Here is a 26,420-nt window from a genome sequence, read left to right as displayed (position 1 = left end):
ACAAAAATAGTGGGTGTTTTAGAGAAGACAATATACAGCGAGAGGCGTTGCATAAATATATACTAAAATCATACCCTAATCGTAATATGTATTATAAGTATTTCTTATTTACCATGCTTTATAACTAAACAAAGCATAATTCTTTACAATATTACTATTTTGAGCGCTCAATTAATCTATACACTTTAACATATTTGCTCTTACGTAATAACATGGTTTTAAATGAGCTTTTCTTTCATCAGTATATAATGTAAAGTCCATTACAAAGTGGTATTAATCTTCTAAAAAAATGCACTACTATAAGCAAATATTACACCTCAGAGATATTGGTCCTTCTATATATATATGACCGGTTTCAGTATGTAAAATGCCATAGAGGAACCTAAAAGTATATGGACCGGTCACTATATTTGTATATGGACCGTTCAGGGTTACACACCACTAAATTTGCACTGTTTAACTGTAAAATGGCGTCATTTTTTTATCAAAATGACGTTATTATTCCTGCGAAAATCTTCAGTTTATATTTTAAAACATAAACAATCGTACAACATTGTACACTGGTAAAGGGGAAACTCTTCGGTGTAATATAAGAAATAGTAAACTCCACTTCGATCTCAATGGCATTATAGTGACCAGCCAGGCAGCCACAAACTGCATATGGACCTCAGTCTACGTCTTCGGTCCATATACGGTTTGTGGCTGCCTGGCTGGTCACTATAATGCCATAGGAACCTCAGTGGAGTTTACTATTTCTTAAGTATATAACCCTCAATTTACATGTCAATTGGTTAGAGGTCAATGTCAAACTCAAAGTTTAAAAGCTAAAAATGACACAACTACCTGTGTATTTTTTCACGCTAAATATAAAAATAAAATGTACAAAATAGATACACAGAGTGAAATGTGCAAATATCATGCCCTTATATCAGAGATCGATCTAGTTCTTGCAGTCGTATGTTAGTTTTATTTGTTTGGATTTACTTCGAGGAGTAGATATACTGCCTTTGGGCATCTAATCTTCATGTTTTTTAAGGTTTGATAACACTTAAAATTATATATTGGTTGTATTGCATTTTACTTAAAATATCACATTAAAACACTGCACAACATTTTATGGTGATTGTCACTTGATCAATCCGTGAACCATTTTTAGTTCCTATGTCAATGTCCCTATGTATATCCGCGCCAGAAGTGTTGAACTGTCGTGATCTGAATTCGCTTTGAGCTTATACACTCTCCACTCACACTAGTCATGAACCCAAAATAGCTCTTTGCGCTGGGTTGTTACTCACTCTGTAGTATTAATGTAATATGTTAAAAAAATTTGTTCATGCATATTCCTACTTAATAAAAAACAAATTACCCATACAAACCACAATATTTATTACAAACAATTACTTTTTTTAACCCATTTTAGTACACAACTGCAAACAAATACACATAAAATACGAAAGATATTACAATAATATAATGTAATAAGAGATTAAAAAGGTAATTTCATTTATATCAGAGATATATCATTAACGAAAGTTTGAATGCATCGAGACAAGACGACGAGCGATCACGTGTTATCTCGCGGCCCTGTGTTATCTGGCGTTATCACGCGGGACACAATACAATATATTTTTTCTGTTCTGTCCATTAAAATAATAATGATTTTTATGAATGAAGGCAGTAAAAAGGAAACAAAAAAAATTGGAAAAAAGTGTCGATATTGAAAACAGCTTTAAACAATAAAACATGATATACGATTAATACATGATATACGTCACTTAAATATTTCCTGTCATGCTAAAAACACTTAATATAAACTCGATAATGATTACCAAGTGGCATTGTTTATTTAAAAAAACGTTTTTCCCACCAACACAATTATAACAAATTTTATAAATATTTTACAATAAAACAATATACACACGATATTGTAAATTGTTTGTTAGAAACAAAATTGTTAGAAACAATATGAATATGAGTGTCTAAATGTATATGATATCAAAACACAAATAACACAACACCCCAATAAAACTTATTTTTATTACCGTGCTTCACGTCTCCAAACTGTAGAGAACGTTGATCAATGAAATCTCATTCAATTTTGTCATAGACCCTTCTATCCCGGCAATTATGTTTCTGTCCCTCATGAATATCCGAAAGCCTCTGTCATACAGTTGTCTAAGGGCTGATAACTGCAAGTTTCCTGGAATTTTACCATGCATGAAGTGTGTCTCAACAGCAAACTGTCTGACGTCATCGAGGTCTCCTGCGGGAATCATTTGCAGCATGGAATTCCATTCAAACGTCTCTATGTCCATCTTTAAGATGTCAATCGTTTTCTATGCAAAACAAAAATCATGTGTCAACTTAGTAATAATTAAATAAAGAACAATCATTAGTTGATTCTCATTGAATAGTAAAGATATTATTAGAAATTACTAGTATTTTATTACTGGCAATTATTTTGAATCTTTTAAATAAGAATACCGTTCTCTCGACTTAAAATCTCGTTTTCTCAAATCGCTTTTTCTTAGGAAGAAAATAGTTGACGAACAGTGGACGTCGTCTCTGTGCCACAGTAAATTTCAGATAAAACGTATACGAATAATATTAAATGAATAAATCTTTTGCTATTGGAGAAGTATAATTTTGTCAAGTTTATTTTTTTTTATTTTAACTTCAGACAACTAACTTCCGAGATACAAATTTACATATAATAAAAATTTAGTTTCTAAAGAGTAATTGTAAACAGACGATTTCTCGTTTATGCGCATTATGTGTTTTGTGTTGCTGCTGTTTATCTTGTTTGTATGTTTTTGTTTACATTTTCCGTAGTGCATACACAACCAACACAATGATTAACTTCAGAATACATGTATGTTAGTTTACACTTTGACGATAAGATGTTGTTTACATTCGAGTGTCCGAGATCATTTCTAATGGTTCTCAGAGTTTTCATCTTCCAGCCTTGCTTGTCGACCGTATTCTCTCCAGAAAGTCCCCAATTGTAAAACCAGACATGGTCTGAAATGCGTTTCGACTCCATCTTCATGCTGCCAACAAAACATGAGATACAGAATGTGTTGTTTCCATTAAACAAAGTAATTGTATTTAAATAAGGGTTTATAATGCTACATTTATAACCGTTTTTAAATTTCATGTTTTAAACGTGCTTATTCATGTTCATAATTATAATTTACAAAGATCCTAAATAAAAACATAAATTAAATAGTACTCAAATGAAACTTCCATATTTTTCAAATGGTTTAAGTAATATATCCATGTCATAAATCAATTGAGAGATCATTGTGAATACAATAATCTGTGAACAAGTCACGTTAAGTTACGCGTAATTGACAAGTGTTCAGTGATACGGGTCAGTTAATAAATTTTGGGCGAGGGGATAACTCGAGTCAAATATATATATATATTTACAATGTTGTATCATCACGCACTCGGTCAGTTAAAAGCCATGTAATAGCAAATATTTTTAATGAGCATCATTCTTTATTAATATACCATAATGTAACCAATAGTTGTATTTTAATGTTTGATTAGTTTGGAGAATTCGTTACATAATGCATGTCGGTTAAGGTGCATGTTTATCTCCTTTACAGTATATACATACAATGTTGCGTTGAGTATTCAGTGCCTTATCCCTAAACAAGTACTCATTCTTACCTCGGATCAAAGCAGAATACATCGCATCCAAACATTTTTACTGCTTCGTTGTCAAACGATAAGTCATTGTTTATGCTGAAATAGAATTGACATTTATTGAGAATATTAACTGCATCATACTATTATGCTGAACTCGTTTTCATGCAAATATTCTGATATATGTTTGTTTAATATCAGATCGAATGAATATATATAATGTGTCATAAAGAACGTTCTTATTTGCGCTCGCCTATTTAAGAATTTCGTGTGTTTATACTTTGATATCATTATAAGTTGTTTTCGTTTTCTTGAAGATTAAATTGTCAATTTGTTTATGCATATACCATACGCAAATGCTGCACTAATTAGAATGAGTGTTTATGCTAATGTACACACTGCCAAACGAGTATAATATGCACACATCTGAATGTATACACACTATTCAATCTTCCAGAGTATTAATGTACATCCATCCGCGAAGGAACATTATAATTGTGCATCCGCTTGAATTACGATACTCTATGAGTCGACACCACACATGATTATTAAATTTACACCCTTCTGTGCTATAACCTTATTAGCGTATGTTTGTAAAATTAAAATAATGTGCACCCACCCGAACGAGTATATGATGCATGGAGCTCTCGGCCTGTAGCGTTCGTCAGCACATATCTCTTTTCCCCCGTCCTTCAGCTTCACTACCCGGACCACGTCCTTGCACAGCGTCTGAAGGCGGTTTATATACCTGCAAAACGAGAACATTCAATGGAGGGCAATACAAGAAGTAGCGGACAAGAGAGCAAAATATGCCTACGTCTCCTGGAGACCTTACAGGTTCCTCGGCGTACTTACACCGGTCTTAACGTTTCTTATGACTATCTACTACAACCTTGTATGCACGTTTCTTTCGCCGTCGTTGGCTGTCTGTTTACTGTACTTACACCGGTCTTAACGTTTCTTATGACTATCTACTACAACCTTGTATGCACGTTTCTACGCCGTCGTTGGCTGTCTGTTTGCTTTCCTCCTTAAATCGAAGTGATAATGACTTTATGCGTTCACAATCCTTAAAGTGGAAATGCATGAGTGCAGGGGCGAAATACGATTCTAATCAAGCAACGAACCATCATATAACTTTTACAATGCTTGTTTCCGAAAAGAAACATCAGGGAAGGGGTTAGCTAAATACGGACAATATAATAAGAACAATACACAATTTAAAAAGCAATACTAATTATATATAGGGTGTTTGGGAAACGATTTCAACAGAAGCAGTGTTCATTTTTCTTGCACCTGTTCAGACTTTTTTCCAGAACTCAACTCAACTCAACCCAGATCGACAGGATTGTAATGGACATAAGTAATTATTGTTACTAATCAACTTGAAAATAACGAACATACTTCCAATATATCTGCTTCCATTGCGTATTGGACATGTTCTTCAGCTCGACGTCATTCGGGATCATGTAGTCACGTGATTCATCTGCTTTGGGTAATGCATTCTGTTAATCTTTCTGCATCTAAAATCATCACAGTTTAAAAGCATTCCTTAACTTATCGACAATGGAAGCCAACAGTCGTATCTGATGTTTGAGGAACTTAATCAGTTAAATCGACATACTGACAGCGCCAATAATTTGTTGGAATGAAAAAACTACAACACAATAAATAGCGTGGATAATATGCAAAACATTTACCAGTTACGTGTACCATAATTCATGTTTGATTTGTTTATTGCTTAGTTTTATACAACTTTTTTTGTTAATGTTTTATTAGTACATTGGTTTTATTCTAGATTTTTATTCATCAGCGATTAATATGTTTTTTTATATTTCCTAAGACTATGAATAGTAGTTTTCCATATAATCATAGATATAGAGTGTTTAAAATTGTTATCGAAATGTTCAAAAAGACTAAAAAGTTAGTGCGAGAGAATTGAAAAACTTAATAATAATTCTCTGAAAGTGAATTATTATTAATAGTTATATTATGCTTTCCGCCAGTTTATAGGATTATATCTGACTTGAGGCTCACTCTTTCAAACCATGACATGTAAAAATTTAACGTCTTTATAATTTAAACGGTTTCACTGTAAAATGATGCCTTTTTATGTCATGACGTAATCATAACAGCGAAGATTTCTAGAATAACTCTTTCGTTTTATCTTATGTAAACAAACGGGGAAACAATGAAATAGAAAGAAAATGTGTTAGTATCGATAGATAATCGATGTTTATGCAATCGTTATCATAGAAAACAAGATTTAAACTCGTTTCTGAGCAACTCATCCAAACTTGAATTTTTCTGATCACTCATGAATTTAAAATCGATAAATTAACGAAACCAAAAAACAATACATACATTAACTAGAATCGTCATCGTATGAGAAAAATCGGTTTTTAGATCTAATATGTTCATAAGATACAAAGAGATTGAATAAGGAAATGGGCTTTAATAGATGTATGAATAAATCACTCTTTATTCTGTTATGTTGTATTTTATTTACCCAAAATATTTCAACGGGCGTGAGCGTCTGTTTATCGAGACCATAAATGTAAGCTGCGCCGAAAAACACCAGGACTGCCATGCCGACAAGTAGAAGATGTGCCTGCTTCATGTTGCCTGGTGATAACCACTCAGATAGCGCCTGAAGTCAAATGTAACTAGCACCTGAAATGAACATGTAAATGCATATTATAGTATGTTACTCTATGACCTATATGTTTCTAAAACTCAAGATAAAATTCTTCCTCTAGCATTCCAAAACTATACAAAACTACACTTGGTACTGACCGGTTCTGATTAATGGTAGCTGATAACCGGCGTGTAGGTCGCCAACATAACACCACCCTAGTATGACAACATATACAGCCGTTACCAGGGTGCAGGCTCACGTGACTTTATGGGGTTCCCCCTTTTAATCTTAATTGATGTATACAAGACGGTACGTGGTGTTTTATTTCAAATAACTTAAAAAAATATTTTTCTTAAGAATTTCAACTTGTGCATAATAGACAATTTTTAATGATGCTTATGGCAATGTGAAATACATCGGAACACTTGATTTAATAAGCCTATGTTCTTGTTAAAAAATTCGGTATCTACTGCATTCATTGTTAATGGTTATTTTCTCACGCAACGCGAAATTGTGTCAACGATTTCAGACGTATTCAAGGACTGATTCTTATACCTTCAGATATCGGCACAAACTGCAAGATATTTATACATGTATTTCAATAACATTTAATAATAACATAATAACATAATAACCAATATGCAAGGTGGCAACATTAAACCAACTGGCAAACACAATTAATGTCTACTCATTTTCTAGATTATATGACCTAAGATATTTAAATAAACTCATTTATAAATAAATTTAGTAAAAATAGGCAACTCAGAGAAAGTTAAGAGTACGAAAAGCATATATATTTGTTATTTCTTCATTATTTTAGGTATTTTTTCGCTTTTGTCACATGTTCTGTGAGAATTACGACTCGATTCGCACTGAAGACATTTCGGAGTGAAGGCATTCAAATGCAACTTGCTTTGCATTGACCGTTCCAAGGCGGTGACCCCAGCTTTATTCATATTTTGTGTTTATGTTGGTTTGTATTGTGCTGTATTGTGCTGTTTTGTACTGTTTGGGCAATCGGTCACTTGCCTTAAATAAAGGACCAACTAATTGTTTTTAATGAAAATTCAATACTGCTCCAGCAGCTGGAGTTTCACTTCTTTATATTGAACTAATGAAAACATAATGCCATTATGACATACGGAAATTATGAAGATTTTGGTTTGCGCTGCATTTAAAATGCTTTCAATCCTAATCGAGAGAGGCATTTATTTGAAATAGCTTAGGTCATAACGAGTGTTGCGATACACTACATATGAACATATACAAGTATATCTAGAGAGAACGCTCTCAGTTCATCTTTGCTGTGATCTCGTGTATACATGATTGTTGGCAGTGTCAGCTAGAAGAGTAATCCTTGGCAACACATTACAACGCTTTGCTATGACGATTCTTACTATTGTATACAAGATAATTAGCCAGGATTAACCAGGTGAAAATACAATTAGTCATTTAATTGTCTCAGAACTTATGGATATAATAGTGTTTCATATTAAATTGTGTTTTATTGTAACCAATAAGATATGTATAACATAAATGCAGAGCGCCTTTATCTAATTGACCAGTGTTGATTTATAAATACTCTACTGCTCCGTTGTTTAAGGTTAGTTGTCCAAGACTTTGAAATAAACAGATTGATGATTGATTACTGCAGCCATGTGCGTTGTTCATCATTTACTGCCATAGTGCACCATAACTGCACATCTCGATACTTGATATACCAGTATCAGGTCAATTAATTGATTTGTCTCTTATTTCGTTACTATCACGTGTTGTCCATTATATATGTTATACCAAATATTGTGCTCACAACGCCAATTTTTTTATAATTGCAAGATGTTGATGTTTTGTGTATGATTTAAATATATATTTATGAACATGTGCATACCCATAAATACATTAATATGTTTAAAATTACTGCTGTGATTAATTCGATTTCTTATTTTTTTTTGTATGAAGACAATTAATTTCATAACGGATATCATGGTCTTTCTTTGATGCTGATCAAGTATAAAACTTCATAAAAACACTTAAGAATGTTTAGGAGCATTCATGCCACAAAAAGATGTAAACATGTTAAGATTTAACCAATTGTTTCAATTGCTCCTAAAAATATACAATGATATTTATATGTTGCTCAACTAATTATATGTATAAGCTATTTTGGTAAAGCTCCAGACTTAAAATCTGAAGTCCAATGCTTAGAGGTTCCATGGCTAGGGCCGGGCATCGTTTCTGATATGTTATTATCCATGTTTAATACAAAAAATTATTATGAAAAATCATGCTTTACAAGTAATTTAGATATACATTACTGATAATACATTAGCAATAAAACTGCCTTTAAAGAGATTTCATTTCGAATTTATGAGGCGAAGCGCAATATCTCCCATCGCGGTTTTAATGGGCATAAGCGTCGGTTTGCAATAAAAATTAATCGTTTTCAAAAGGAACGTGTTTATTGAAGCGTATTGAAAGCAAAAATTAATGTTTTGAAACCCCCGAGAGAATTTGTTTAAATGTATTTTTGTGTAATTTATACTCGAAAGAAATTCGCTTTAATTCAGCAATTTGCCGTTGCGTGACAAAACAGTAAAAATGTTCAAGGGTGTTTATTTAGAAGTGAATCTTAGAAGCATGCATTCTTAACTCATTTCACAGGAAGCTTTCTGATTGTTCTATATACAAAACAACAACAACAGCAATGACAACCGTTTCACGAAGCAACATAGAACAGAACAGAACATAATTTTTTTACACATAAACTTGACAGTTTCTTGTGTTAAACAAAGGAATAAGAAAAGGAACAACATAAATATATTAAGCGGTTTTTGCATTAATATAATAATCTAGTAAATGATTATCTGTACAGATATTTAAACAAAACACTCGTTTTATTCCTCGATTGATTTCACATGTTAATAGTGTCTCTAGCTATACATGTAACTTTTTTAGTATGTCGTTGTAATCAATCAAATAAAACAACATGTTTTAAGGAACTAAAAATAATATACACCACAAAAAGAAGTAAGTTTGTCTTCCGTCTGTTCAATTGAGTAGAAATACATCCTGCAACCGTTGAAAAAGGGAACGTTTAACGGTATAATCATAAAATGAACACTTAATATTATTGCTATTATCGCAGTACGCTTGAGGGTACAATTTACTCTTTTTAGATATACGTTAAACAATAATTTGGATATTGTTTCAAAACAACTAACCCTTAAGTACCCCCTGATCATCCCTGCTGGTAACTATATCAGTATTCCTTTTATCATTTATCTTTGTAAAGTTTATTTTAACATAGATAATGCAACAACAAATATGTTCGAGCGTGCTAGTACACTAAAATCATTCATTTTGGTTCATATTTTGATATAATCAGAGACGAGTGGAAAACGCAGAATAACAAATACGTATTCGTTCATAAATAATTAAACGTTTTTGACAAGTATATTCAAATCTTTATATGTTGCCTATTATGCCTCGTAAAACAATTATGATATTACCCAGTGATTGCACATAAATTGCGTTTGCGATTGTTATAAACTATTCATGACTTGTGTCAATGTGTAGTTTCGACTGTCACTCGTGAAATGACTAGCGAAGTGCATAGTCAGATTTCTTCTTCCTTTATGTTAGCTGTTAGAACTAAAGGCCAATCCACTAAAATCTTAGGAAACAATTTGAGCAGACCGAACACAATTACTATCTTCAGCAAATTAAATAAAATCACCCGAGTCTTTAAGGATTAGAAATATTTTGACATTTTCGTTTGTTTGCACCTTTCGTTGAATATCAGTTACACAAATCGAAGGACACAAGATGGTGGAAACTTAGAAGGACACAAGATGGTGGAAACTTAGAAGGACACAAGATGGTGGAAACTTAGAAGGACACAAGATGGTGGCAACTTAGAAGGACACAAGATGGTGGCAACTTAAAAATTTCAAGAACGCAACATAATTTTACAAACTGTACCGTCTCACCACATTTAGGCATAGGCCTGCCATGATCACGGTAAATAAGGAAATATGTATGTGAGTTATGAATAATACATAATAAAAGTACATATAGACTTATCTATATCTCAAATGTATAAATGTACTCTGACAAACATTTTCCGTTCAAATACAATGATACTGTGTTTCTTTTTGCCCGCGTCAGATTGTTTAAATGAAAATGTTTAAAAGACAAATCAAACAGGATTACAATGATATCATGGATATCATATTATAGTATGTTAATTGGCGTTCGGTGAATATTGAATGACATGTCAATCTCAAATTATTCAAAGACCATTATTAGAAATTCTTGGAAAAATTGACTTGCTATTAAGCTAAAGAAAAATTGTATTATTATCCAAGCATTTCGATGAAGTTTGGTCAAAATTGGATGACAAAATGTACTAAATGATTGGACGGGAAATATGTGATGATAAACTTCAAAACAAAGGGAAAAAGAGACTACAACTCATGAATGTATGCGCTCGATTGAACCAACAAAGAAACATTTATTTAATAAATATATGGAATTGAATAATTGACGATGCTGAAACAGCATCGTCTAAGGTATGGTAAAAATTCTTCACAATGGCGACCTATGTAAAAGACCGAGCCAGTCCAATTGAGATAATTTATTTTTCTAATTTAAATACCTCGACCTCGTTGATTTTCATTGATAACATTCTCCTAGCAGAGTTGTCGTTCGTGTTTCAACAATGGCCGCCCCCATGAGAGTCTCGAGTCAAAACCTTCTTACTGCTTGTTTCGCTTTTTAGAAGGTGTCATTTATGATATATGAATTTTTATTCACTAAATCTCCGCTAATGACAACAATGGATGGAATTCGAAGGATATACTCGATGTGAATGTATCACTTTCTACAACTATGGCTTCGCCCATGAGAGACTTGATAACACAACTCAAAAAACACATAATTGGGTTGGCACACTGAAATGATCTCTATATACTATATAGATACATAGCATAACAACTACTACGCATCCGTTTAAACCTTAGTTATGCATTCGCATATTTTTTAACCATCAAACGGCCATGCTCGTTTAATGGGAGCCAACTTTAACTACATTATATATTTATTGGCCTTCATTATCTACATCAACGACACAAAAGAGAAACAAAACAAACATTGGAAAAATGGTCCCAAAGATATTAAATAAATAACCTTTTCATGTTCTTTTCTTATGGATTTATATTTAATTGTTTCACTTTCTTCCTGCCTCAATGAGTAGTAAACGCTTCTTTCAGAATGATGCAAAATTACCATGCAGAACCATATTCTTTTTCCCATGTATCGAACCATGAATCAATAATCTACATAAAACTTATTTTTTACAGAATGATCAGAAATATTTTGTTTTAAAGACAATACTATCGCTGTCTGGTCTACCAATTAAAAACGACATATATTAAACAGGAAGGCGCTTGTGTTATTCATTGAATTATGAAAATGTCACGACCCTTTAAATATTAAACAAATCATTAAATTAAAACGCCGTGGTCTTATCCATAGATAAATTAAGCCCTGAAAAAAAGGTGTGATGGATATGCCAGTGGACAAATAGGCGACAATATACTCTCACGATTTTGTTCTTGTAAAATTCATTTTTATTTAGCACGCGTTACAGATACATGTGTTTAAAAATATTGACGGATCTTCGCGACCAATCAACTTCCAAAAAATACATTTGAGGTGGCACTTATAAAAAAAATACAAATTCCATAGCAACATCGCATAATCAAAGTTCACTACGAGCGTTTGGGTAAGATTTAAAACCAATATTCAATACAATTACTTTTACCTTGATTTGCAATAATGAATACGTTCAAACAGTGATATCCTCAGTTCAGTGAAGCCCAGATCAATACGCACTACTTGCCACCCACAACTAGGGTGGTGCGGTGGTCGAGTGGTAACACTCTGTATAACATTCCAGAGGTCCCCGGTTCAATATCCAGCCGGGGCACTGGGAATTTCAGAAATGCTTCAAGTGTTTTCCACCCAACTAGAGTTGTACTGGTATGAAACCCATGTAATTCTCGCGTGTATCGGTGCTATACACTGAGTACGTAAAAGAACCAAGGGATCTATTTGCAAAGAGCTAGGGTATCGCACCCGGATTCCTTGTATCATACTACTGTCTCTTCTGCTTCTTTCTCTTCAGCAAAAACCAAAGGACAACATTGGAAATAAGTGCTTTCACTTTCACGGCTTATCTGTGACTGCAAGGTAAAACGAAATACGTACAAACACAACTTAAAGAAAATTACTTTAATCGTTGACAAAGCAAATATTTTGTTGAGTTTAAGTTTCTTTGTAGAAAATATCGCAGACAGTGGCCTACACAGTATCCGTTTCAGAAATTATATATAAGGTTAGCGTTGAATAGAGAGAAGTTTATGTTTCGAGGCTCAGAACACCTGGCGGCACGCGAGCGCTTTCGGTGTTTGAGCAGAGCAACACTGCTCCATGAGTGAGTGCAGACAATAATTTGATGAGACGATCAACCCTTATCTCTATTGAGTCTTGTGCATTATAATTTAACCGCCGTTACGATAGTGAATATAGGTAAACAAATATGTAATTTATAATTCCCAAAGTATGCATCGGTTATAGGTGGACATTACATTGCTGTACGATAGCATTCCCTAACACTGTAATCTTATTTTACAAGGGGGACACGAATTACCTAAATCTACCCAAATCTTCCCAGATCTACCCATTATTAGGAAATTACACATTGCCTCGTGTAAAGATGAAGCATAAAACAAAACAATAGTACCCATCACACAAACACGATGCAAGATATTCCTTTTACAAAGACGTATGTAGATTTTGGTAGATTTGGGAAGGCTTCGGTAGATTTGGGTAGATTTGGGTAATTTGTGTCGCCGATAAAACTCGTGTCAAAACTTTATTACAGCTTAAATCGGCTTGTTTCGCTATTTAGTAATGCAACAATAAATGGAATTCGAAGGATATATTCGATGTGAATGAAGCACTTTCCGGATCTCGACAGCTTGACAAGGCAAAACTGGCATACTGATGATACTGGTATTTTTAGTTATCAATTTAAGTCACATTTTGCTTTATAATATTTTTTTTCGAGCATTTTGCGACTTTTTTAATGGCTATGATACCCGATATCAACATGTCATATGGGATTTGCATATCACCAAGCTGTCCTGAAATACAACATTAATTACAAACTCTTAACTCAAATTACTTGTTTGTATGAATTCTTTTTTCTTTCTATTTAAGTAGTTGATATCATTATAGTCCAAATAATTAGACGTAATTTACCGTTAAGTCCATGTATATCGACCTCATATTCATAGGAGTAGATATTATGTTAAAGGGGCCTTTTCGCAGATTTTGACATGTTTTGAAGTTAGTCATTAAATGCTTTATATTGATAAATGTAAACATTGGATCTTAACAGATCCAGTTAAAAATCCATATTAAAATTCTTAAAAAAAGTAGTCCGCAGCAGGGCTTGAACCAGTGACCCCCTTAGTCCTGGAGTAAAAACGCATTAGCCTGCTCGACTATTCTGCCAAGTATAGATGGTTGACGTATTTTATACCTAATATAAGCAATCTTCGTAGTTTCACACAATTAAACAACAACAACATAACTCTCCAAATTATTCAATCGTTTCGCGTTGCAACGCTTTATAATTTTTAAATCGTTGAAAGATGCATATAATGGCTATATTAGACCATGGTAAATGTTCAGTAATACTGTTTCATAAAAATAACATAACTAAAACAAAAATTTGCGAATCCGATACAACTTTTTTCAATTTTTGTCAATTTACCAAAACGTGAAAAGATCCCTTTAAAGTTAAATGAACTGTGTCTGTATCCCAGTAAAAGAGACATAAAGGCGATTGTGGTCAGTTTAGATCCAGTTCAGCCTGCAGTTTCTTGAAAGCTGTTTGCTTAAGAGCTGTTTTCGGACAATGACATATAGTTTAATTGGATACTGATTAGACTGCTATTTTCCTGTGACCTGGCTAATTTAATTCAGAAGCCTGGTAACAGTTTAACGTTTATTTTACCAATGTGTCAGACCAGGGCCTGGATTTCGAAATCTAGGACATGCATGGTCTGAAGATGTCATTTAAGATTATACATTTTTTCAAACACATACAAATGCATACAAATATAAATAGTAAAATGCACTAAGTCAGAAGGCATTTGACTTCGGCTGGTGCCTTGGCACACCAGGTGTTTCGGTTGCAACAGTTTGATGGACTCACTAGTTGGATGTGTAGTTACATTATTTACAGTATATCAAACAGTATTTTGCATGAACCAATGATTTATTTCAAACATAAATAATTAATGTAAAATGCTTGAAGGAAAAATATTTAAGGTTTAAGAAGGCATTTGCTTTTTTTTTTATGGATATCTTTGAAAAATATATTTTTATGAATTTTTTGGCAACAAGGGGTAACGCATTTTTAAAAAATGTGATTAATTTTCTGACAAAAAATTGGTAGAATGAATAGCGTGAAACAATATTTTTTTTCAAACATTTGTAATTGATGAAAAATGATTGCAAAAATAATATCTAGGGTCTAATAAAGCATTTATTTTATTTTATTTTAACAGGTTACTCTGAAAATTCTATTTTTCATGATTTTTTTTGCAACAAGGGGTTATGAAATTAAAAATATGTTACTGGATTTTAGACCAAAACTGGTACTATGATAATATTATGATGCACTTCGCCAAAACCTTTATAATTATATTGTTTATTCTTGAAAATGTATTTCGCCAATTCACTAAAAATAACACTTTTGATCAGAAAATTTATATATAATGATGTTTACTTTTATTTTTAAGAAGCATAATGCCTCTTTTTAGTTGTATTAAGCCACAAGTTCTTGTCAGCCACTTAAGGGTTATATGTTGCCTTTCTTTTACTAAATGCAAAATAATTCTACACTTTGAGACATTCATAAAATATTTTATGTCTTTACAACACCGACATGCTAATAAATTTATATATCAAGTACTTCCATACTTACAGGACCATTCTAGGCGGGCAACCTAGCAACCTTGATTTGTTCATATCTTCCTATCAATCTGTTATATGTGTTATGAATCATTTGTTCGGAGAACATTTAATATTTGTTATAACTTTTAAATAATTCACTGTTCAAAGTGATATTGTTATTGACCGACAAACCAACATACTGATTAAAAGGGAATATTTTATTAATTATTTGCATTTTATCTTACATGAGAAATATTTGCCTAAATGTTCTTCAAACATTAGAGAAATCTATATACAATTTATAATTGACGACGTCTATAAAAAAAAAACATTTATGAAATGGAAGTTTAAAGACAAAAATAAATAATGCAAGTTTTATCAGATATTCGTCATAATTTCCAATATTATTGAGTGTCTGAGCAATGTGGATGAATGAATATATCGGATAAAACGAACACTTGCCTACACTTGAGTTATGATTTATTTTTCAATATTTTATGCACTTAAGTTTAGCCTTAATGCGTTTTTATAAGCATTTATAGACAGTGTCCCTCCCCAAAATCAAGGAATTATTACTTGTCATTCATTTGTGTAATGGTATACAATAATTTTGTGGTAGAATATTTGAGAAAAACATTAGAAACGAAACTTGTCAGTGATGAAATTTTACATATGGTTATGAAAATTGCCGATCGTCGGTTTCCGAAAAACAATATGTCGCGGTTTCCAAAAATATGATGGTTGTGCCCAAAGATTTTGGTGTTAATGAACATAACTGGTTTATATTTTAATAATTTCGATTCTCATTTGATTAATAGGTAATTTCAAGACTGATAAACTTGAAATATGCAAGCTTTTCTTTCGTTTTGCATATGTCTGTCGATACATCTGTACAATCGGTAATTTGCGTAACCACTCGTTAAATTGTAGCAGACACAAGTTTAAATAAACAAAACTATGTTTTACACTAATATTCTACCTCTTTCTTGCTTAAAACTAATGCATAAATGATTTAAAAGTAATATTGTATCGTTTTCAGTCAGGAACACTGTCTATGACCGCGAAAAAAAAAAACATAAGAACCTTTTTGATTTACGATATTTACTTTATAAATAGCTTGCATGCGGCATGCTATTGCATGTCGTCGCTGTTCTTCGAAAACCGCGTAGGTCAATTTTTACAACTTTTCAATAGGCAAAAAAAACCATTTTAATTTAGACTATCTAAATTAACATATTTTAAAACTTTAAAAAATATTTAAAAAATGTTTCTTTTTTTTTAAAGTCGGAAACATTGACTTACGCAGTTTTTACAGAAACAATTAGTGCACAAATGAGTGAACAGGATTTTCTCACGTGCTCATAACTATGCCTTCCATTTGGATATGAAATCCAGTATTTTCGCAGAAAATGACCCGCGAACCCCCCATTCTTATAAAAACAAATAACATTTTGCGCCAAATTTGACTTACGCGGTTTTCGAAGAACAGCGACGATGTTCCGCAAGATAAATATCTCGACTTTATTCATTGGATGATTTCGGACTGTTTCATCCAATCAGAAAATAGCTTTTAAACGTAATTTAGACCCATGTTTAGCGAGATAATTAAGTACCACTTTTTATACACTGCCAAATTGTGACATAACAAGTTGCCTCCCTTGTTGGTTCATGCTACAGTATTATTATGCCCCCCCCCTTCGAATAAGAGAGGGTCTATTGTTTTGCACATGTCGGTCCGTATGTCCGTCCACCAGATGGTTTCCGGATGATAACTCAATAATGCTTATGCCTAGGATCATGAAACTTCATAGGTACATTGATCATGGGTCGCAGATGACCCATGTTGATTTTGAGGTCACTAGGTCAAAGAGAAAGGTCACGGTGACCCGAAATAGTAAAATGGTTTCCTGATGATAACTCAAGAACGTTTATGCCTAGGATCATGAAATTTCATGTGTACATTGATCATGACTCGCAGATGACCACCATTTATTTTCAGGTCACTACGTCAAAGGTCACGTTGACCCGAAATAGTAAACGGTTTCCGGATGATAACTCAAGAACGCTTATGCCTAGGATCATGAAACTTCTTAGGTTCATTGATCATGACTCGCAGATGAACCCTATTGATTTTCAGGTCACTAGGTCAGAGGTCAAGGTCACAGTGACCCGAAATAGTAAAATAGTTTCCGGATGATAACTCAAGAACGCTTATGCCTAGGATCATGAAACTTCATAGATACATTGATCATAACTCACAGATGACCCCTTTTTAGGTCACTAGGTCAAATGTCAAGGTCACGGTGATCCGATATAGTTAAATAGTTTCCGGATGATAACCCAAGCTTTTGCCTAGGATCATGAAACTTTATAGATACATTGATCATGACTCACAGATGATCCCTATTGAATTTCAGGTCACTAGGTCAAAGGTCAACGTCACGGTGACCCGAAATAGTAAAATGATTTCCGGATGATACCTCAACAACATTTATGCCTAGGATCATGAAACTTCATAGGTATATTGATCATGACTCGCAGATGACCCCTTATGATTTTCAGGTTACTAGGTCAAAGGTCAAGGTCACAGTGACTCAACTTTGAAAAATAGTTTCCGGATGATAACTCAAGAATGCTTACGCCTATGATCATGAAACTTCTTAGGTACATTTATCATGACTCGCAGATGACCCCTATTGACTTTCAGGTCACTAGGTCAAAGGTCACGGTTACTTGACACAGTAAAATGGTTTCCGAATGATGACACAAGAAAGCTTACGCCTATGATCATGAAACTTCATAGGTACATTGATCATGACTCGCAGATGACCCCTGTTGATTTTCAGGTCACTAGGTCAAAGGTCAAGGTCTCAGTGCCAAAAAATTTATTCACACAATGGCTACCACAACAACTGACAGACCATATGGGGGCATGCATGTTTTACAAACAGCCCTTGTTTCAAACATGTTTTCATGTAGTATACTTATATTGATATATACAAAATTGATGCATATGAATGATAGACTTTACTGAAATCATTTTAATGATACTGAAATCCAGACAGTGAATTAATACTGATAATTTTTTAATATATTTTTCTTGATACAATCATGTGGATCTATATCAAATGAGATCATACTGTAACTTCAGTGATGAATTTCAGTGAATTAAATTAAATCCAAAATATAAGTAACTCCTATATCTCTCCCGCAGCGCGCACACCTAAACATCCTGCTGTGTACCTACCCAGATCCAGATAAAAAGATATGATACATAATTATGCACCATATTGTTCAGAGGGGATGATTTTACCACCGTTGTATCAATGTATTGTTTTACTTCTTTAATCAGTGTGTTTAAAGATATAAAACATAGCTCCAGGGTCTTTGCTTCAGGCAATGAATATTTCATATCCTGATCTCTTTTTCTAATGGATATTTTAACTAGTTCCTACATTCAATACGGTCAAATATATGTTAAGTAGTATCTAAACACATTGGTAGATTAAATTTGTACATCAGATATTATTGTTTAATTGTTTTAAAAAGATATAGTTCAAATGTTCATACTAGATTAATTTAGAACCTTAGTCATGTCACGGAGAACTAGAGTCCGTGGTCATGTGGTAATTAAACATTTTTAAATATAGCCACTTTTATATGGAGTCCTGACCAGATCTCAAATGCATATCCCTTTTCTCTGTCACCATGGTCATCTCCTATCAAAATGGCACATTATATGCAGAACCGTTCTTTATACACAATGGTTGAATGACAAAAATTGACATCCTTTTCACATGGAAATTTCACTTTGACAGTCATGTAAAAAGAGCCTGCATAACACAGATTAAAAATATTTTTTATTTGTGGATAATCCCATATCTTGAAACTCTATGTTCATAAATATCTCAAGTCTTCATGAAATCAGGACAACAAAAATGTTTTTTAAGTCCTTAAATGACCTGGCTATAGTAACCAGATTATTATAAGCTCAATTAATCTATTTATGTCATATGCTTTGTGTATTGTTAACATACACACAATATTGCAGGTACATGATAGCAATAAATAATAACAAAGCCATCCATACTATAAAGGTCAATGGCAAAGCCTGTGAGAAAAATATGATTGCATTGAGTGTAATCACACAACGTGCTCATGGTGAGCTTTTGTGATCGCTTTATGGCCGTCGTGCGCCGTCAACATTTGCCTTGTTAACTCTGTGGATGCCACGTTTAAATTCCAATCTTCATAAAATTTGGCCAGAATATAAGTCTCAATGATATCTTGGATCAGTTCGAAAATGGTTACAATTGGTTGAAAAACATGGCTGCCAGGGGGTGGGGCATATTTCCTTATATTGCTATAGTAAAACATTGTTAACATCCACTATAACCTGAAAATGAATGTATTCCGAATTTATTTGAAAAATGAATTATTAAGCCTACTGGATCACAGTAAACGTACACACATAAAATGTATTTATTTAAGTAAAAACAATATTATGCGTCAATAATTACAATGTCATAACACAAGAGTAACAAATGGTGTTTCACCCGGACGTGAAAGTACTGTTTTGAAACAAGATGTTACCACAAATCGACGAGCATTACGTTAATATGTTTATCGAATTTCACGCCTCGCCAGCCTAGGGCTGTAACGAATACAACAGGGGATGAATACGATACGTATCACGAATACAGGATGGCGAATACGAATATTTATTAGTGGATATGAATTTCAATGAACAAAAGTAATACTGACAACTATACGTGACATTATATAGTATGAAACTATGAGTACATGTTTTTGTTAATTTGATTACTTGAGTATCATTGCATACTGAAAATATGAAATATAACACTTTGAAATAACAAAACATTGAATAGAACTGCTTAAACTTTGAACACAGTTTTGAAAACATGACTAGTACCAATAAAATTGTTTTAGTAAACGATGTGTATTTGGCAGGCGGGTCAACGAAATCAATAGCATTCTCTTTGCTAGGCTCCATGTTTGTTGATAAACTGCACAATCATTGTCGTAAAGATAAACACAAAAGAAATTCCATCTGCTTATCCTTTATGTGTATGTTTGAGCATCAAATCACTCGTATTTACCTAAATAAACAGTAAACTACCATCGAAAGATTTTTCAATTCAATGTCGTAAATATTCAACCGGTGCCCGCCATTTTTGTTGATAATCACACTGTGTTACATAGTGGGTGGGGTAAACATGATGAAAAACGCAGGAATAAGGATAACATCATTTAAATATAGGGGTTTATTGTATGAACCTTCATGTGTAAGGTAAGAAAAGAGGATTAAACTTTCAAACTCGGAACCACGTTGTTTGTATTCATCAAATATTCGTTTCAGGAGGTGGCGAATAACGAATACGATACGTCCACAGCCGTATTCGAGTAATTCGAATATTAGAGTGTATCGTTACAGCCCTACTCGCCACAAACGTATATCCGAAAGACATAAAAAACACATCAATATGTAAATTATACTACCAGTGTAATGGTATTACTTATTTTTACATGAACTTGCAATACTATGATTACAAGTCCACTTGTAAATAATTAACATAAGTTATTGATCTAAACTATCCATGTCTATACTTTAAACAATTTCACTCTTTTTATTATCTTGATCTTTCCTGCACTATATTGATATGGTTTACGACTACACCCGTATCATGTCAACTTAGTGACTCGTAAGCCATTTATATGGCTGGAAAGTAACTTGTTTTGTAAATATATGTTTTTAATAATATTGATCGTAGTGTTGCTGTAAATACCAATGATTGTCGATGTACTATGCGTCACTTTAATAAAATATACAACTACTACCTAAATGAAAACCTTCCAATTCATTCATTCATGATACATATAATAGATAAACATGCACACACGCCCTCAGTCATATGCCTAATTCACCAAATCAAAGTACTGGCAGTACTGGTGTGACGATGCTTTTGAAGAGGATGGATATAAAACATCAATTTAAGTTTATCTGTATCACCACAATTGTGTATGTTGATACGAACATTTGGGTACGATAAAAAATTTGGGTACGAACATTTTGGGAACGAAAAAAAATTTTGTACGAAAAAATTTGCGTACGAAACATTTTTGGTACGAAAAAAAGTTTAGGGGTACGGGGAAGTAGTACCCGTGGGTAACTTGACCCATTGAGCGAAACTGGGAGGCGTGTCACATTCTTGTTCATTAAGTATGACAATACATTCATGATGATTCTCGAAAGTAGGTATGAGCACATAGCCGGACCATGTGAGCTCAATCGTATGAGCACTTGACTATCCGAGTTCGCCCACGAACATATGGATAAGTTAAGGTTCATGGGAGGGATAAAATTAATTAAAAATTCGCTTTGGTTTTTCTTCATTCAATGTGGTACAATATGGTCAAACTATATATCATTTTAAATCTAAAGACGGATAGAATAACATAAACACATTTTTGACATTCAATATTTGTGTGCTTTATTCATATTTTGGTTTAAAACCAATACATTTTTACACTAATTTACAAAATCTCAATCTAAAGTTAGGAAGGATATGCACTACCTTAAGTTGAATAAATACAAAGCTATATACATATACAAGGTCAAGTTAGCAACATTTCACAGAAAATTATTGTCATAAAACAACAAATGAGTTTTTATTCAACTGCCTATTTTGGATAAATTTCCTAAACAAAGTTCTAAAAATAACTAAAACGTAACTACTTTTTAAAAATCCAGGGATGGTGGATAGTAAGAGTCACAATTCTTTTTCAAAGGCTTAACAATTTTGTTATTTACCTCTCAACCAAATTGCAAATTTAAACCATCTAAAATTGAAATATATTGCAGACGACATATAAAATTGTAAAGAATTATAAAGAAATTGGCAAACCGATTGATTTTATATTTCGATTACTTCTACCCATTTTGAAAGCGTGGCCCTCGCTGTGCTCCGTAGAAAAACGTGTAAAACAAATCGGTCGAAACCACGTGCAGTAGTGAGAAAACCGGGTATGTGTATACACATACCTGAGAAAACACAAACATATTTTGACAGTTGGTTCGCAACAAGTAAAACAACTATTAACATTAATCAGCAAGAGATCGCACTCAATTACAGAAATGACCACGTAGAGATATCATCACTTACCTTATTTCAAATATTTTCCAGCTGAAAATTGTCCCCCACACGTCTTTTTTAGTTTATTTGTATTGTTTTTTCTGGAGCCGAAGTGCATCTCACAGAATATCCATCTAACTTCCGTTGTTTTCACTTTCGTTATTAAAAACTTTGTTTAAAACAATTATTTCTCCTTTTAGATTGTTAAAGCGATGTGTTATTATATATTATCAATAGAATAGTATACCGTGATGAATTTAACGGAGTTACGTATCGATCTTTCTGTCAGTCTGTAAGCGTACTATTTTATGCGCAATAATATAAGTATGGTGATTCGACAACAATTGTAAATATTGGTGAAATGCTTCTTACATAGTTATTCTTTTGAGTGTTTATGAGGTCTGATCGTGCAGTTTGCAAACATCAACGGAAAGATTACAATCCAATGCATTTGTCATCGTCAACCGTTAGGAATGTCAATTAGGCGATGAGTTAGTTTTTAGCATGTTTCTTTCTATGTTATGAATTTACAAATGGCTGCCCCCATGGTGATGAAATGACATGTGTTCGAGTTTTGATATTTCTAGATATGTAAACTTTTTTTACTATTTAAGCGTAACTTGCCCTCGTCAATGTCGATATTATTCACTAGTTATATAATTTTCCGCCGAAATACGTGAAATAAACATGATTCAGATTTTTGAAAATAATGTATATTTTAGTGTTAAAATCGCTTTGTATTTTGATTGATTTTGTGGATGGTTTGATATGTTGATGTACAAAATTGGTAGCAGTTTGAAGGAAAAACATCCTTTAAAGCATATATGTATACATTTTCAATGTGGCACTCTTCCTTTAGTCAAATTTGAGTTCAATGCTTGGGGTCCCACATTTTTCAAAATGAAGCCTCTACATGAACCTTAACTAATAGCGAAAGGACCTTATACATGTATATGCTGAAATCTAACAATCGAACGAAATATCAAACATGGTATGTACATTTAGGTGGTTGTGTGATTTCTGTTAGAATATCGTATTCAATATGTAAATTGTAAATGATTGTGCCCGCACTTGAGTTTGTTGCCTTGTTTGAGTCTATACGCGCCTAGGCTGCACCCAGTGTGTGTATTTGTGTTTTTCCAAGGTAATGAGCTACCTCCGCGCTGAGGCTGCATAATGTTTGGACCCGGAGTGTGTCCAGCACTCCTACCTAATACGATTAGATTGACGACAGTTGGGACGAATTTTGAATGATAGCTGCAATTTCCAGCTATTTGTTTTGTACTGAAATACTTTTTAATTTTTTATATGGTCAAATGCTGCGGGGGGATGAGATTTTCCGGCAAAAAAACCTGTCAGGAATGGTGACCACAAAACATACAAAATATAACATTTCGCCGGGAGCGGGAATCGAACCGGTGTCGTAAAGGTGAAAAAGCGAACGTCTTTACCACTGCGCTAGCTTGACAGACAATTACGCGAAGACGTGTTGTTTTATCTATATATATCACAGCAGTGCAGCGTTTACAATTTGCAGGTTCGAAATCGTTCGCATTCTTTAGTTTTGTGATCACGTAAAAAGTTAATTTTACATGTTTTTATTCGCAATTTATTTACTTAATCGAGAACAAATATCAAACAAAATAGAGAAAATATATAGTTGTTTCATTGGTCCATAAAAATAAAATGGATGTAAAATTACTAATTTGAAATTAACGTTCTGATACACTTATTGAATCTGTTTCCCCAGGATATGCTGTTCTATTAATATTTACCTTTATCAACACGAACGACAACTCTGCTAGGAGAATGTTATCAATGAAAATCAACGAGCAATCTCCTACGCAGTGGCGAATGCCAAGGGAATTAACTGAAAAATCGAGTTATCTCAATCGGACTGGCTCGGTCTTTTACATAGTTCGCAATTGTGAAGATTTTTTTTACTGGTTATCAAACCTTGGACGCTGCTGTTCCAGCATCGTCAAAAAGGACACGAAAATTTACTTTAAGGTTTGAGGTAATTTTAATCAAAGCGGATGTTTGCAGTATCCTATCGATAAACATGCACTTTCAAGCTTTCGATTACTTTTTAAAACAAAGTGATGTTTTGTAACAGTTTTTACATTCCTGACAAAATCAATTACATACGTTAACGGCGTTAAGGTAGCGCACCCATAATGATTTCCATCGATACTAAATGATTGGAAACAACTCCACGGGAAATGTGTGATGATAAACTTCAAAACAAAGGGGAAAATGGACTACAACTCATGAATGTCTACGCTCGATTGAACCAACAAAGAAAAAAGTATTTTATAAATATATAGATTTGAATAATTGTTTTTATGTAATTAAACCATCTATTGACGACTTACCTTTTAAATATGAATCATCCAATATAAAATGAAAATGAATGTATTCCGAATTTGGAAAATGAATTATCAAGCCTTCTGGATCACAGTAAACGTACACACACACAATCAAATCATTTATGTAAATGCTATATTGTGCGTAAATAATAACAATGTCATAACACAAGAGTAACAAATGTTGTTTCATCCGGGTGTGAAAGTACTGTTTTGCAACAATTTCCTACCGCCAATCGAATATGTTTATCACATTTAACGCCTCACCGCATACGACATGAAAACCATCTAAATTATTGAATGTATTTATTATCGTTGTGTGAATGAATAAACTGGTTATACAGGTTTTTGAAGGTGATATATGTCCAATGGTGCGGAAACCATGATTTCCTCGTGCACAGATTTGTAGGTTTAGTCATTCGACAGGCAAGCAGGGTAGAGCGAAGACTTGATTTAAATCGTTTTATTTAGTTATGCTCTGTTTGTGTGTTGATGTTAATATTATGTTTTATCTGTTTCAGTGATTTTTATGAGAGCAGACGGATGACTGACTTGAGATAGAAAGGGGCATTGGTTCCGGACATTTTACCATTAGATTTACATGGTTTTCTAAAAAGAATACTTAACGTTTACGATATAGTAACAGGTGATTATTTGTAGATTTCTCTAAAATTAGAGGGTTCAGGAGGTGATGAAGGCACCTAGACACCGGTCTTGAGCCATGGGTCCTCATATGTCCCCCTGCCATTAAAAGAAATAGGAACAATGAGCAGTAGGGTTGCGTATCCCGCTCGCGGTTACACCTGAATCGTTCGTTACCACCGATTATTGTTTGGGGTGTACGTGAAGTCATGTGCACTTCTCTTAATTGATGGTAATGAATAAATCTTGTAATTATCGCAGCTGCTTTTATCAAAACTAATGCTTCACTTTATGTACTTTTCGCAAATAGGCGTTGTGGATGGGCATAGGGGGCGTCCTCGGTGGGCTTTGGGCATCGACGGCGGACGGGCGGTTGTTAGGGCCGTGGCATCCTTGGTTGGGCTTGTGATTTTGAATTGTGTAGTTAAATTGTGCAATTGTATGATTTTGAGTTTAGGCTTGACGTGTGATGGGTATTAATAATATTCAATTATTCACATGTAACGCATGAGCATGTTTAATGATACGTATAACGACGTGTTCTACATAATGGATTTAGTATCGGTTCAGTTCTTAAATATATGAGAAGGATGTCGCAACGTTTACTGACGTCTCGAGACTCTTCAACTGAGCGGTGCCATTTGGGTCGATATATGTTGCTCATTGAACACATACGATCGCGAGAAGATTTTTTTCTTGCATTTATGTGTAGAAAGCCCTGTCAGATACAAATACCCTGCTTGTCATGACACCTAAACAAATGTGTTTGTTTTTATTCTAAATGGTTAGATGATAAATAATTTATGTTTGTCATAAAATGTAATGGAATATAAAACATAATACAGTTCATCAATTTCCCGGCGATGTAGAGCGGTAGTAGATTATATCTGTGGTCCGCACGACCAATTCACAAAGTGCATTTCATTTAAAGTTATT

General features: G+C 33.5%; 2 protein-coding genes across 3 annotated transcripts in view; both read right to left on the bottom strand.

Annotated features, from left to right (window-relative positions):
- Positions 1-730: 730 nt before the first annotated feature.
- The window catches only part of LOC127853843 (probable methyltransferase-like protein 24), a 50,121-nt gene continuing 24,431 nt past the window's right edge, over positions 731-26,420 (bottom strand). Inside the window, exon 8 of the mRNA XM_052388638.1 lies at positions 731-1,296. The gene's annotated coding sequence lies outside the window, so the exon portion shown is untranslated. The remainder of the gene's footprint in view (positions 1,297-26,420) is intronic.
- LOC127853845 (probable methyltransferase-like protein 24) lies at positions 1,296-25,033 on the bottom strand. Of its 2 annotated transcripts, XM_052388649.1 has the most exons (7): positions 24,852-25,033; positions 6,164-6,327; positions 5,059-5,177; positions 4,274-4,402; positions 3,679-3,753; positions 2,912-3,050; positions 1,296-2,336 (listed from the first exon to the last, which is right to left on the bottom strand). In XM_052388649.1, the coding sequence occupies exons 3-7, from the start codon at positions 5,121-5,123 to the stop codon at positions 2,049-2,051; spliced, it is 696 nt and encodes a 231-aa protein (XP_052244609.1). In that variant the 5' UTR covers positions 5,124-5,177; positions 6,164-6,327; positions 24,852-25,033; the 3' UTR covers positions 1,296-2,048. The 2 variants fall into 2 exon arrangements, with proteins under 2 accessions (XP_052244609.1, XP_052244610.1); XM_052388650.1 differs by lacking the exon at positions 24,852-25,033 and having other exon boundaries at positions 6,164-6,657.

Source organism: Dreissena polymorpha, chromosome 12 (assembly GCF_020536995.1).
Source record: "Dreissena polymorpha isolate Duluth1 chromosome 12, UMN_Dpol_1.0, whole genome shotgun sequence".
Taxonomy (NCBI): Eukaryota; Metazoa; Mollusca; class Bivalvia; order Myida; family Dreissenidae; genus Dreissena; species Dreissena polymorpha.
The sequence above is the reverse complement of the archived record's forward strand: the minus strand, read 5'-3'. Positions and strand labels throughout refer to the sequence as shown.